Source organism: Mytilus californianus, unplaced genomic scaffold (genome assembly GCF_021869535.1).
Source record: "Mytilus californianus isolate M0D057914Y unplaced genomic scaffold, xbMytCali1.0.p SCAF_14, whole genome shotgun sequence".
In the NCBI taxonomy this organism is placed as follows: Eukaryota; Metazoa; Mollusca; class Bivalvia; order Mytilida; family Mytilidae; genus Mytilus; species Mytilus californianus.
Window position 1 is genome coordinate 21,212,925 of NW_026262626.1, and position 15,079 is coordinate 21,228,003.

General features: G+C 33.8%; 2 protein-coding genes across 7 annotated transcripts in view; one reads left to right on the top strand and one right to left on the bottom strand.

Annotated features, from left to right (window-relative positions):
• Nucleotides 1-15,079, top strand: part of LOC127724368 (fibrinogen-like protein A) — a 432,225-nt gene that overhangs the window by 169,706 nt on the left and 247,440 nt on the right. The gene's annotated exons all lie outside the window — the stretch shown is intronic.
• The window catches only part of LOC127724364 (feline leukemia virus subgroup C receptor-related protein 2-like), a 227,425-nt gene continuing 216,427 nt past the window's right edge, over nucleotides 4,082-15,079 (bottom strand). For all 6 annotated transcript variants that reach the window (XM_052231307.1, XM_052231308.1, XM_052231303.1 and 3 more), the window contains 7 exons: nucleotides 14,990-15,057; nucleotides 13,686-13,789; nucleotides 13,054-13,164; nucleotides 11,419-11,524; nucleotides 10,429-10,540; nucleotides 7,851-7,894; nucleotides 4,082-6,589 (listed from right to left, as the gene is read on the bottom strand). In XM_052231307.1, the coding sequence (XP_052087267.1) occupies nucleotides 6,500-6,589; nucleotides 7,851-7,894; nucleotides 10,429-10,540; nucleotides 11,419-11,524; nucleotides 13,054-13,164; nucleotides 13,686-13,789; nucleotides 14,990-15,057 (635 nt within the window). In that variant the 3' untranslated portion in view covers nucleotides 4,082-6,499. The remainder of the gene's footprint in view (nucleotides 6,590-7,850; nucleotides 7,895-10,428; nucleotides 10,541-11,418; nucleotides 11,525-13,053; nucleotides 13,165-13,685; nucleotides 13,790-14,989; nucleotides 15,058-15,079) is intronic.

Below are 15,079 nucleotides of genomic sequence, written 5' to 3' on the forward strand. Positions count from 1 at the left end.
ATTTAATTAAATAGTCAAATTTTTGTTTGATAAGATTGTGTGGAAGTGTAGTGTAAAGAATAGAAAAGTCAAAACTGTTAACAGAATCAAAAGGACCATCAAAAGCACGTTATTTATCTAAAACATCCGAAGAATTTTTTACACTCCAAAAAAAGTTAATTCCACTATTTTCATATATTTTATTACAATAGTTTATGATAAGATATTTGATAGTAGTTAAGGAACTTGTTAAAAGCACTAAAAGATTAGTTGTAGAACACTTACTAGAGGCCGAGATGAAACGATATTTTACTGGTTTTTTTTTTGTGTAGTTTAGGTAACCAATACATAGTAGGGACCTTCAAATGTTCAGAAGAAGCCTTGAGCTGTGATGTGGTTATGATATGTTTGTTAACTATATGACTCTCTGTGGGGCGCATGGACTTGAATGTAGATGAATTTAAAATTTCATTCTTAAGAACGTCCGTGTAGTATTTACGGCATACCACCACCACATTGTTGGCTGCTTTGTCGGCCGGTACAAACAAAAACCGCTTTGAAAGTTCTTGAAGTTTATTTCTTATTCTGGAAATAGGCGTATTATGTACTCTATTAATTACTTCTAAATTATTTTCAAAATGTGATATTCTATTATCTACTACATTCATACATTTATATAAATAAGAATCAAGAGATGTTTTATCAGATTTTTCCCGTTTACACCAATTTTTACAAAACGAGGAAAGAGCATCTTTGGTGACCTGACGACACTGTTTCCAATCTATTTTAGATGGAGGACGATATTTTGGTCCTTTTTTCAAAAAGTTTTTAACCTCTCTTTTCTGGACGATATGTAGGTCCCCCATAATAACATATCATGGGAACATATCTAAACTTCGACGATTCACAGTTTCAAGTTAAAGGAGTATTATTTTCTACATTGACGTCTGATGTTACCGGCGTATAATTAAAAATTAAACTTCTGCTGGTTTTTTTGTATGTGTATGAAATATTAGGTGGTTCTGTGTTATCAAAATAGGGAGGTATGAAGTTTTGAACGGTAGAGTCATTAAATATACTAGATATTGGTAAAATCAATACCTCTGCTAATATATTTAATTTTTAGAAAATGACGTTTATGATCTTCAGGTTTGTCGATGCGCGGGAACAGCCTATGGTGGCAAAAAGCTGTAATTATACGAGAATATTCATACAGCGGGCTGAAGAAAGAGATGGTGTCACACTCCTTTAAAATATCATGTACTTTACTAATTGGTATTTGACCCAGCTTACATAATAATTGATGCCTACCATTGTTTTTAAATATAGATAGATTACCAAGTGTATAATCTATACGATGTTTAATTCGTTGATTTCGATTGATACGTTTGCCATGAGACCTATTATTTCGTTGTCTTTTATCCATAATATTCATGATATCAATAGAAGAAGTTGTAGATATGTTCCCTTGTCCAAGTATATTGTCATTTAGACCCAGGGGATAAGCTGTTAATCCAAGACAGTTCGATAATTTTACGGGAATCTTCAAATTGTTTATGCGATTGCCCTTGCGGTTTCTGGATCGTTTCGAGCGGTTGAAATCTAATAAATTCAATATTGTGGTTGTGTTTACCTAAATGTTGATAAATTATACTTTTGAATTTCTTAGGTTTTCGGAAGCGGTATAGATGTTCCTGTGTTCGTTTAAAAAAACTCCCGTCCTGTTTGTCCTACATATTGTATACCACTCTTTGGCTTTGTTCATGTAACCAGATAAATGAGGCTTTGGGTTTTTCATGTAATGTCACAGGAAAAGGAAAGCGAAAAAGCTTTCCCGTTCACTGTTGACCTTATACAGTATTATCAGAAGATAATCTAGATCAGGTTTGTCATTTTCTGGCATTGCACGGAAATATTTGTGGATATCCACGTGCATTTTTATTGAATAATCTGGCTGCAGCAGCATTGCCACCTTTGACACAATTATAAAAAGTGCTAAATTTAGATGGGGAATTTCGATTGACAGCGGTTGAATTAATATTTGGAATGAGGTTTTTAGAGCACGTGAATATCCTTGAAGGATTATTGTATAATGTTTTCTTTCCATTTCGTAAAATCATGATTAATTAAAGTGTAATGAGAAGAATAAATGAGGCCGAAAGTCATAACATTGTATGAGAGTTACAATAACAGAATATATAAACAATTTATAAAACAGTCGAAGAATTCTTATAAAAACTATATTGAACAGCCCGACCAAATGACGTCAGTAAAACAAGACAGACATAACAAACATTGGTCCGAGAAAACAGTTATGACGTAGTGAATTTATCTAAAACAGAAAACAACAAAACTATTTTAACAAAAATTAGCACCTGCTCTATCCAAAAAATATTTTTACAGTGTAGTGTATTAATTTTGGGACACATTATATATCAAAATTATATGACTGTCTTAATTATAAAGATGACTTAAAAGACCTTTGCTTTGACACAAATGTTACTTCTACAAGTTACAAAATGATACTGCGGACTTCTGAATGGTTTTAAAATATTTTACAGTCGTTATGTATCATCCTCATATCTGAAGTAATACTTGTGTTTCTAGTAAAATATATATCCCACTTACATCCAATTTATTTGATCTTTGTGGATAGTTGTCTCATTGCCAATCATACCAAGAATTGCAAACAAGCGATACATGATTATCTGTTTCAAAAATTTAATTTTAAGGAATATATACCTCTGGTACCTCTGGTAGGGGCAATTAACGTAAAACTGAAAAGAAATAATACATATGCAGTCGATGTCTGATTTATCGTCAACAGTCACTCTAAAAATATTAAACCCGACTTCTTTTTCCTTTTTAACACTTTTGATTCGATCGTCACTTATAAGCCATGTATAGACGAAACGCATGTCTGGCGTACAAAATATAAGTCTGGTATCTTTGAAGATCTTTATATTAACTGTGAACACATCTCAAAACACGTACATCGGATATTGCTGTCATGCAACTGCTATCAAATTGCACCATCAAGCAAGCACATTGCTTTCGAAATTATGTGCCATCCAATTTTCTTTCTTCTAGTTAATAGTCATGCTGGTAGCTGAACCAGTCAAATATAAACTAGACTGGTTCCCGATCGCAATATTCAGTAACATTAGCTAATACCTGGAACGTAGTACCGGGAACCAGGATAAATATAAACTAGTCGTACCCCACCACGTTTGTACCTGTACATATCAAGGTAGGCTATGTTATAGAAAAACAAAGGATATAAAGGGGAATCCATCCATGACACAAAATCAGTACATGTACAACAACAAAAAACACAAAAACGCAAAGGAACAGCACTTGTATTACTGTTCTTCATCTCAAAGTCACAGTGAGGCCTTCAAAACGGAGCAAAAAACTCTCACCTCATTGCAAGTTTAAGACGGCCCCAAGCACTGGCTTGAGCGGAATCCTTTCCAAAACCATTAAGACAGACTTTGTAGACCATATGTATTGTTTGTTGTTGTTGCTTTTATGTGTATATTTTTATTCCATAGAAGTCAGTTGTACGTTGTTGGTTGGTGTGGTTTGTTGTATACTTCAATATTTATGGTAATTCCTGTATTTCGATGCATGCATTATTGTCCAAAACAACAGATTTATTTAGCACGGACTCAGAACAAAATACAATACAACACAGGTTAAGTTTTTGTGAAATAATTTGTCTATTGCGTAATACTCCTGAACGGATATATAAATAGAGGTAATATCCATTGTGCAATGTACCAATTCATTTTCAAATGAACCGATCTGAAAATTTTGAACGGATAAATTAATAAGAAAAAAATTCAAATATTTCAGTAAATTATTCAATATATGTTCAAACTATTTTGTTATGTACATGTGATCCGTGGCAATCATCAGAGGTAACATTCGTTTTTTTTGCCATGATGGCGTTGTCAGTTTCTCTTCGACTTAGTTTTGAATGTCCCCATGGTATCTTCCGCTTTTTTTCCAAGGCAAAATGTGTCTCTTCAATAGAGATGGCTTTATTCCTTACTAATCATTGCAAGTGAATCAGCAAAATATATAAAATGACACTCCATGCATATATATTGAAATTTATTTATTGTTGTATACATATCTAAATAAATATTGTTCAAAACATGAATTGTAAACGTCCCAAGAAGGATACTCGAATTTGTAAGTTTAAAAGTTTGATACTAAAGAAATGCGTGTCAAAATCAGCCTTGTATATTATGTGGAGCAAGATCTGCTTACCCTTCCTGATCACCTGAAATCACCCCCAGTTTTTGGTCGGGTTCGTGTTGCTCAGTCTTTAGTTTTCTATGTTGTGTTTTGTGTACTGTTGTTTGTCTATTGGTCTTTTTCTTTTTTAGCCATGGCGTTGTCTGTTTATTTTCGACATACATGAGTTTGAATGCCCCTCTGGTATCTTTCGCCCCTCTTCTACAGTTGTCCTTTTTATAAACAACATGCAACGAAACAGTATAAACTGGGTAATTTATTGAACTGAATGTGCATCAATATAAAAATAGGGAGATGTGGTATGACTGCTATTGAGACAACTATCCACCAGATTTCAAATAACGAAGATATAAGCAATTTCATGCCACCGTTCCGACTTAAACAATGAGAAAAACCTAAACACAGGACAAATGTGAAATTAACAACTACAAAAAAATAAAACGAACGGCTTAATTCGTCATCTGGTCATGTTCATAACAATACAATTTACAAAAAAAAAAAAAAAAAAAAAAAAAAAAAATACATGTATGTCAGAAATAAACCAACGACAATCACTGAATTACAGGCTTCTGACATGGGACAAGAACATGAAGATAGTGGCGGGATTAAACATGTTTGTATGCGCTTAACCCTCCACTATGTGACAGTGGTGTAACAACACAACATAAGAAGAAACTATGAAAATCAGTGGTAAATGGCTTAACTCAACAGATCGGTGCGAAGCAAAAAAAACAACAACAAAAAAACACATGTAGCATAAGACTAGGTCACACATTCACGGATTTGACGCCGGATTAGCCACGGATGCGATCCGACATCATTCGTGGCAAGATCTGTTTTGGTCCGTAGTCATACGTAGTAGTACTGATATATCCGGGACAATTTTTGAACATGCGCAAAATTTGACCAAGGATCAAACAACCGTAGTATATTACTAAACCGTATTTGAACGTACTGATCCATTTTAGTCCTTATTAAAACCGTATTAATCCGTTCTTATTCGTATGCCCGAAGTATTTCTACGGTCTGTTTCGGAGAACTACGTACTAGTACGGTTGCACCACGTATTTGTTAAGGATACACTACGATCGGATACGAATTTGTCACGGAAAGGCACGATTTCATAACGTTGTAATACGGATAGGTAGGGATCACCAAGGGTTCTACAAAATACGGAATATTACTGCCCACGACAAACTGCCATCAGGCTTCTGTATAAATAACTTACTTATAGGGCCCCTAGTCTGTGTCTTGCCGTAGAGTTATACATAACATTATCAAACATGAACAATCAATAACTGATGCTTGCAATTAATTGACTGGAATTAGATATTGATATGGCAAAAAATGCAAGGACAGTGGTCGAGCTACTTGACGACAGACGTAGATGTGACCGGCGGCAGAGGAGATGGTGGACTAGGGACTGGCTTCTCCGAAGACTTATCCATGGCCAGTATTAGACCCTCATGGCTGAACTGTGTGCGGAAAATTCAGCTGCATTTAAGAACTTTAAAAGAATAGACCCAAATATGATCCAAGAACTGCTAAATGCCGTTGGTCTGACGATTACGAATAAAACCACCTAGTACAGACAGAGCGATAACTGATTTAATAAAACAAAACAAAAAACAAAAACATCGATTAACTGCCATAAAGAAAATAGAAATGATTGACGGCTTAGAAAATGTGGTGATTCGTACTATTCTGTATCGGACCGTTCTTACTCGTACTAACTCTTACTTATACCGTAGCAAACCGCTGTTTATCCGCAGTACATACGCCCCGACACGTGCCGTTACGTATTAAACCGTGTCATTTCCGTATTAAATCGTGTCGTACCGTACGAATCCGTATTAAATCGTGTCGTACCGTACGAATCCGTATGAGTCATGTCGCCAAATGACCCCTTTCCTACTTCACCCGTGGTAAATACGTGAAAGCCCGTAGTCATACCGTTGTGCATCCGTATCGGATCCGTAACAGACTACAGAAACTGCAATTCCGGGATCATCCGTGAGATTTAATCCGTAGTGGAACCGGCGAGGTGATCCATGAATGTGTGAATTAGGCATAAAACATGTACAATTGACACATAGGAACCGATATGAGCGTACAAAAGTTGATTCTGTTAGTATTGGGTAACAGTGTGATGTTCCATTCAGTATTCATCTATATTTGTAACATCTTCGGTCAATGATGGAAGACTGTTTCGAAATCATTCTTGCATGCATCATGCATCGCAAACAGCACACATCTAAAGGCATTCATTGTCCTTTTGTGCAGATTGTTTTTCATTTTTTGTAGAAATGATATTGATGTCTAGAAAGTCTATTTTTGAAACTCTCTGAAAAATCAACAAGAAAAAACGCTTGTTATATATTCTAGCATAGTACGTAGAAGTGTGCCTGAAAATTTAAACTTAGAAATAGGTGCTTTAACACGGAAAGCATATATACATGTATATGTGTATGTTATATTTATTTATGTACTAAAATTATCTGTTATTACAAACGTAATTATTTCCACTTTCCAATTGTCAAAAACTTCCAATTTATCAGAAGTAACATACCCCCCCCCCCCTTTGTATTGGATTAACATTTCTTAATCAATACGTTACTACCGTGGATATTCATAATATATTTACGAACTTATCAAGATGGTGTGCTCCATACCAGGGTTTCTGCTGACAGAGTTATGAGGAAGCATGACGTACTGCGTTGACACTACATATTTTCGGTCAACATCACGATATGGTTGAACCATACGATGTACATGTGTTTGTCAACTCACTACTTCATTTTCTCGCGGTATTATATCTTTAGATCACTCTAATAGCCATTTGATCAGTAATTTTATCGATTGTGTCCTATTCTCGATTGTAACAATTTGACTGAGTGTGAATTCGCATGGCGGGTGATTCACGCATAGCAGGAGACGCTTACCGTGTCGACACACCCGGTCTCGCAACTTTTGGAGTTTATACAATTCTCTGAATTTGCTTTATTTTTAAACCATTTAACTTCAAGGGGGTTGTTGGTTTTTTTGTCAGAGTCAGAATTTTTTTTCGCGCAAAGTACGAACATTTTTATTTTAGTTTTTCGACGCTATCAATCAATTTTTTTTTTCTTCAAAATTTAACACTATAAGGTATGGGAGAAATCTGGATTCAGATTTTTTTTTTTTTTTTTTTTTTTGTCATCTGCTTGACTACAATATTTTTTTCATCAAATTTGGGATCAGAGTATTTTTTTAGGAAAAAAACATACCCCCCTCCCCTATAAAGACCCACTCACTGCTTTGTCTGTTCCATTATTGCGGGAGTGTTTCATCTGTGATTTTGTTATTTTGCTGTTGTGATAGATATAATTACATCTTTTGAAGTTCTAGCATTGAAAATTAGTTCAAATAGCAAAAATCAAAGGTATTGATTGTGAATTCGGAAAGAAAAAAAAATCAATATTAATGTGCTGCAATACAAAAAATATCCGATAACAACATTTAAAATCTTAAAATAGAATAATAGGCCATGTCTTATGGTGTTGTAAAGCATAAATAATATAAGGCGTGCAAAGTTATACCTCGGATATATGATATACATATCGTACCTGTTTTTCAGCAGTCTGTCGTCTGTAATTAGCACCTATTAACGCTATAAAGAGAAAAAATGAAGTGTTTGTATACATACAAAAAGTAGTGTAATAAAATAAGGGATTCCATTAGCAGGAATTTAATTTATTTTAAATATTTCATATAACGCCTATTAAATCAATATCATTTATTAATTATTGGCTTTTATATATGAAATCATTTCGTTCGAGTTTTGTGAATTCAATATGAAATTGGTCTAATTGATATTATTTAAACTTTTTTTTTAAATACATGTGAAATGTTTATTTATTTTATTTTCTGCGTGAAATTCCGACAACAAATATACTATGGCAACTAAAGTGATCGTGTTCGCATTCCTGTTTTTGTTATCTGTGATACATGTGTACCGATATTAGAGACATACTAGTATGTGCTTTCGCTGAAGTGAAGTTTACTCTGATATGTCAAGTAACCTTGTTGTTCTTCTGAATGAGACACATGAACGGATTTAAGTTCCTTCAAATTCGTCCGATATTTGAATGTATGTCCCAACAAAAAACATCTTTGCTTTGATTATTTCTTAATTTCTTTACGTCTTTTATATTTAAAAGTATTGTTGTTAATGACATAACTTTTGTAAGACTTATTCACAACTTGTCTTAACTAGGACAATTTCAAGCTTGACGTATTGTACAGTAATCTGTTCTGGCTTTATTGTGTTGTTAAATTGCTGTGCTATGAAACTGAAATAACGCTTCATAGATCTGGTGTACAATAATCTGTTCTGGCTTTATTGTGTTGTTGAATTGCTGTGTTATGAAACTGAAATAACGCTTCATAGATCTGGTGCGTCCCAAACTCGATGCAATTGTTTTTTAATTAACCTTCGTGAGGAACGCCCAAACCCCAAAAAAATTAAACCCTGTGGCACGTGATCAAATTAATACGTCAGGAGATATTTGACCAAAACGGACCTTAAAAGAATAACCAAATCCACCAAAGGTCAACATTGCCTTTTTATAATTCGTAGCCTTCAACTGAAATTTTAAGAAAGTTATGCTAAAATCAATATCAGTACCGAAGCATTAATAATTGGGCTGATGATAGCGTAGGGGACTAGCTGTCCGCTACCAGCAATATGATCGACCCAATCCTTTTTTTTTTAATTAAAAATTAAACTACCAGGAAAATACTATTGCTGCATCCGAAGCGCTTTTCTGAATTTTCCGTAATCACGAACCATCAAACAAAAAAAATTGAAAGCAAAGGATGTATATATAAATACTTAAATACTTTATGGATTATATGACAACACGGGGTCTACATATGTAGTTGGAATAGCAAATCCATCTAAGTTCAATTTTGCCCGAGGAGTCGGAACCTTAGCTTATGAATCATTGATAATTTTTCAACTGAAAATTTAAGAATTGTATTCTGTAAATAATTTCAGTACCGAAGCATTGACTACTGAGCTGATTATATGTGCTGAGACTAGCAGTCCACTAGCAGCTGTATCGACTCAATGCTGAAAAATGAAAATTACACTTGATAAAACTGGTGCGTCTGAAGCACTTTTCTGGATCTTCGTTTTTCAGGAACGCTCTAGACTTACCGAAAAATTTAAAAACAGAGGATATACAAATACTCAAATACGTGAGGATTGTATGACCAACAAGGAACTAACAAGAAAAGCAAATGTCATCCATGAATAATTACATTACATGTATGTTTCATTATAATACGTTATTTTGATTGGCTAACAGCAATTTCGCGTCATTCTGAAATTAACCTTCATTTCAAAATGAAATGTAACATTCATTTATTCCGCAATAAAGTGCAAAGGTAAATAAAGGAAAAACTTGATAGAAATCGTGTTTTCATGATCCTAGCAAAAAAAATGTAATTATAAGTATTGAATGCTTCTTTTATTAATTTATAGGGTTGTAAAAGCGTTGACCGTGCGCACATTTTTAGAATGAAGAGCTTCCGCGCTTCATACAAAATGTACTTCGGTCAACGCTTTTACTCCCCAATAAATTTACAAAAAGAAGCATTCAATTCTTAAATGTTAACTTTACCTGAAGGAACTTTAATTTCACATTAATTTCTAAATTTTCAACAACGAATTTAGAAAAAGAATATGTTAAGGTGGTACCAAACACCTGCACTAAAATTAATTTGGCTCGTTTAATTTTCATAAAATTTTGACAAAATATTTACTTTTACCCTTTTACAAAAATATGAAAATTTCAAAAAACTTGAACCACACACTTTATCGGAAAAAATTCATTGGATATATAGCAGTTTGATAAACAAAAATTTTGATAATTGAGAAGCTTAATATTTCCTTAACAATAGAACGTGATTAAAACGTTCAGCTGATTTTTACAGAGTTATCTCCCTGTAGTGTTATGTACCACCTTAAATGTAACAAATTATGTAAATCATGTCAGTAACGAAACAATGACTACTGAGCTGATGATACCATCGGGGACTACCAGTCCACTAGCAGCGGTATCGACAAAGTGCTAGAAAAATGAAAATAACACTTAATAACTTGTCTGTTACTTTAATCATCTTTATCACAGTACTTACCCGTTAAAACGGTTCCAAGAAGAAGGAATGAGCTGAGTGTAATATTAGCACCAAAAATGCTGACTTCATTCATCATTGCACGCATGCTTATAGTGAAAATGATTCCGAATAGCTGAAACAAGAAAATTATTTCGGACAGTAATTCATGGTTATATTGACTTGAGTTTTATTCATTGTTGAAGGCCATACGATAACCTGTTTGTATCCTTGTACTTTCGATGACAAGTTGTCTTATTGGCAATCTAATCACATTTCTTTTTTATATTAACTTCATTGCCTGTGAAAAGTGAAAAATCAAGTGATGTGTTTTCATGCCGTGTTAGCAGTAACCAGTACCGAGTGTAACGGTGATTGTCGTGGCAATACCGAAAATATTTTATAAACTGAGGGAATCTAGTGCTGTTTTAGAGAACAAAACGTTGTTAGTTATAGATTATTTGATTCATTCATTAATTCATCAATCTATAAAAAATTGTTTCACTGATGTTATCATGGAGAAACGTTTATTCTTTCATACTTTAGATTCTTGAATTTTGTATTAAAAATTAATTTACGAATTTTGAAAATCAGTTTATTCCATACTGGTATTATTTTAGTAGCTTTCCCTATATATATGAATTGAATTTTGAATAAAACAGCATATTCACAGCGCTAAACATCACGCGCTTTTACATGTAACGTTATGATAAAATGTTTGATGTACAATTGGGTTTGGTTAATATTTGTCATTAAGTACATTGTTTTCTCTCGAAATATGGAATACAACAAGTACTGTCTTTTGTTTTGGTAAATATGTGGTTTAATTTACTTTTGAAAACTGATATTCACTTCGGCCTTCGTCCTCAGTGAAAATCAGTTTTTCAAAAGTCAATACAACCGCATATTTACCTCATCAAAAGACAGTAATTGTATAATATTACTGGTCTATTGCCCTCTTACTATTCAAAAGACGTTATCAGTCATTCAGGGAAATACTTCTGAACATATTACCTGTGCTGATGCGTTCAAGAGACCAGATGAAGTACCCTCTGATTCTGGATAGGTAATTTCTGCAGCAATTTCAAACCCTACAGGCAAGTAACCAGTCATGAAAAATCTACGTAGATGGAAAAAGTATATAGAAAGGAAGTTTTCGAGTCATAATACATACAACTGCACACTATGCTAAAAATTATCAACTTAATGATAGTGTGTACTAAATATAAACTGAATAAATGACTATAGAGGTAAAAAGAAAATTGTAAATTCAATGATTTTTTTTTTCAATAGGTGTACGTGTATTTGGTAATATGTTCTCTGAGTGATCTTGTGGGAGAAAAGTCATCTATTTTTTATTTAGGTCGTTACTTTTGTTTCAAAACTACAACAGCAATGTCTCACGATAGTTTCTGTCATTTTCCAGCTGTGCAATATAATAAATGCGAAATATCATCACAAACATTCGATTATGCTTTTAAACATGCAGTTTGCTTTGTGTAAGCAAATATGATTTTATACCAATTTGCAGTGGCATTTCTAGTAATAGGTAAAATGTTTAAAAACTCAAAATCTTATTGCAAATATTGCAGTTTTGTTCACTGATGTTAAAAAGGGGATTGGAAAGCAAAACATAAGGCAACTTATATCTATACATAAACAGGTAATATATACTAAAAGTTCTTTAAGGTAATTATCACTGTCTTAGTCTTTGCCTCGATATCAAAGATCAATAACTTGATGATATATGATGACATTTTTTTTTCAACCATAAAATAATATTACAACTCATTTAAACGAGGTGATGAGTCATTTCCAGTGAAATATAGTAAATAAAAATTGCGATATATCATCACACACATTCGATTATGCTTTTAAACATGCAGTTTGCTTCGTGTAAGCAATAAAATTGAGAATGGAAATGGGGAATGTGTCAAAGAGACAACAACCCGACCATAGAACAGACAACAGCAGAAGGTCACCAACAGGTCTTCAATGCAGCGAGAAATTCCCGCACCCGGAGGCGTCCTTCAGCTGGCCCCTAAACAAATATATATACTAGTTCAGTGATAATGAACGCCATACTAAACTCCAAATTGTACACACGAAACTAAAATTAAAAATAATACAAGACTAACAAAGGCTAGAGGCTCCTGATTTGGGACAGGCGCAAAAATGCGGCGGGGTTAAACATGTTTATGAGATCTCAACCCTCCCCCTATACCTCTAGCCAATGTAGAAAAGTAAACGCATAACAATACGCACATTAAAATTCAGTTCAAGAGAAGTCCGAGTCTGATGTCAGAAGATGTAACCAAAGAAAATAAACAAAATGACAATAATACATAAATAACAACAGACTACTAGCAGTTAACTGACATGCCAGCTCCAGACTTCAATTAAACTGATTGAAAGATTATGTCTTCATCATATGAATATCAGGCACAATCCTTCCCGTTAGGGGTTTAGTATCATACCATCATAACATATATGAGAAGAACATAACCCGTCAAATATGCTTTTATACCAATTTGCAGTTTCGTTTTTAAATTCATCAAGAAATGTAACATCTCAATATTTATTTTTTTTCGGGTGGTATCGTGACTCTTTTTTTGAAATTGGAATAAGTAACAAGTTGAAAATACGTACCCTAAAATCCCGGCACATAGATATACTACCCAAAGTAAGTTTAAATTCAATGTGAAAGTAAATGCCACCATACCAGCTAACGACAGCAAATATATACCAACGGTTGTTCCCCTGCGATAATCAGAAAAAGAAGTAAAATTATATTTTATCAGTTATCTCAAGTCTACCTTGTTACATGTTTTATATATATGAAATAAATGAGATGTACGGCGGTACGTCAATGAGTCATCAAGCCAACAAAACAAGTTTGCTACTCACAGTTTTTAAAATACTATTCTACTGTTTCCTCGTCTGATTGTAAAATGTTATTTTTTTTCTATATTTTTTTAATGATGTGAATTATCCCCAAATACCCAATCTGATTATGATATAGATCCTGTGTCTACGCTTCGGTTACAATGATCTGAAAATGTTCCGTTCTACTTCTTAAAGAACTTTCGGTATCCCCTTAATGATGTGATCCACACCTTTAAAAATGTGTAGGCAGCTAAGGCAGCAATTTCATTGGATGATGAAATAATTACCTGAACAGAAAGTAGAACGGAGTGTTGTCATATCCTTGTTAGCGATGCTTTGACCCTTGATCTGTATTCTAATCAATTTGACAATATTCTCCGAGATGAAATTCTTACTTGAATGTTTTAGTTTTATCAAGCCATACTCCAGCCAGTATAGCTCCTACTATTCCAGCAATAACCACTGTCAATCCTATTTCTCCAGCTTCTTTTTGATGACCCTAAATATTTATAACAGTGGAGAATACACATTGACTTTTTTTTGATAACCAATATTTGAACGCCAGTATTCACATATTCGAGTTCGTACACAATTGCAGAAAATGTAACGTTTTCAAGTTTCAAGCATAACAAGAACAATACAGGATTTGTAACTGCGTTGCATCAATTGAGGTAACATTTGTACAGAAGCATAACTGACGAAGTTGATTTCCAAAACTATGTTCAATTGGACTTGAATAAAGTACTTTTTTCGTTGATGTAATGTTAAGGGATTAAAATGCTACAAGCTACAACTCAACATTATCAAGTTCCAGACCAAATATGAATTGTCCTCTTCCATTGAACCCATGAAAACTTTGACAAAAATTTTCCTTGAACAATGCGTATTAGTATTGTAAAATCTCTAACTTGAAGCAAACAGCAAGTGGATGCACGGTAGATGTAAATATTGCATTCACGCTACAACTCAACATTATCAAGCTTCAGGCCAAATACAAAATTATTCGCTCACCTAGAAGCAAAGAAAAAAATTTCAGTGAAAAATTAATGCTAAACAAATTTCAAACTATCGACAAACCGTAAGTAGTTGCACGGCAGATCTAAAAATTACTTAAACGCTACAATACAACGTTACTAAGCTGCAGACAAAATTTAAAACCATATTCCCTTTCATAGAAGCCATGAAAACATTGACGAAAGTGTTCTACCCAAAGTTTTTTGGACGGACAGACGGACGGACGGAATGACGGAATGACTGATAGAGTCGATCGGTTATTGGACCTGCTTTCATCGTTGGCGACGCAGGTAGAAATAAAGACATGTAGTGTGATGGCCAAAGATGCACTACCCACCGGTAACCAAAGGAAGATCTAATTAACAATCACAGATGATCATACAACCTTCAAGAATGAGCAAAACCCATTCCATATAGTTACATATAAAGGCCCCAGCATTTACAAAAATATGACACCATTCAAAAGAGAAGACTAACGGTCTGATTTATGCTAAACACAATCAAATAAAAACAACTATGGCATACAACAATAAAATTAATGCAAATCACTGGATTTTAGGCTCCTGGTTTGGGACAGGCATACAACGAATGATTCTTTCTAGTAAAATCTTTTTTTTTTTAAATTCGTAAATCCTTATATCATCAAGTTTATAATAAAAAAAATGTAAAGGTAAATAGTACATACCGGGAAATAATTCAAAACGACGGGATTCACTAATGTTGCTATTGCGTAGTATGCTCCTGTGTTTATCCCTAAAAGTACATCCTAGAATGT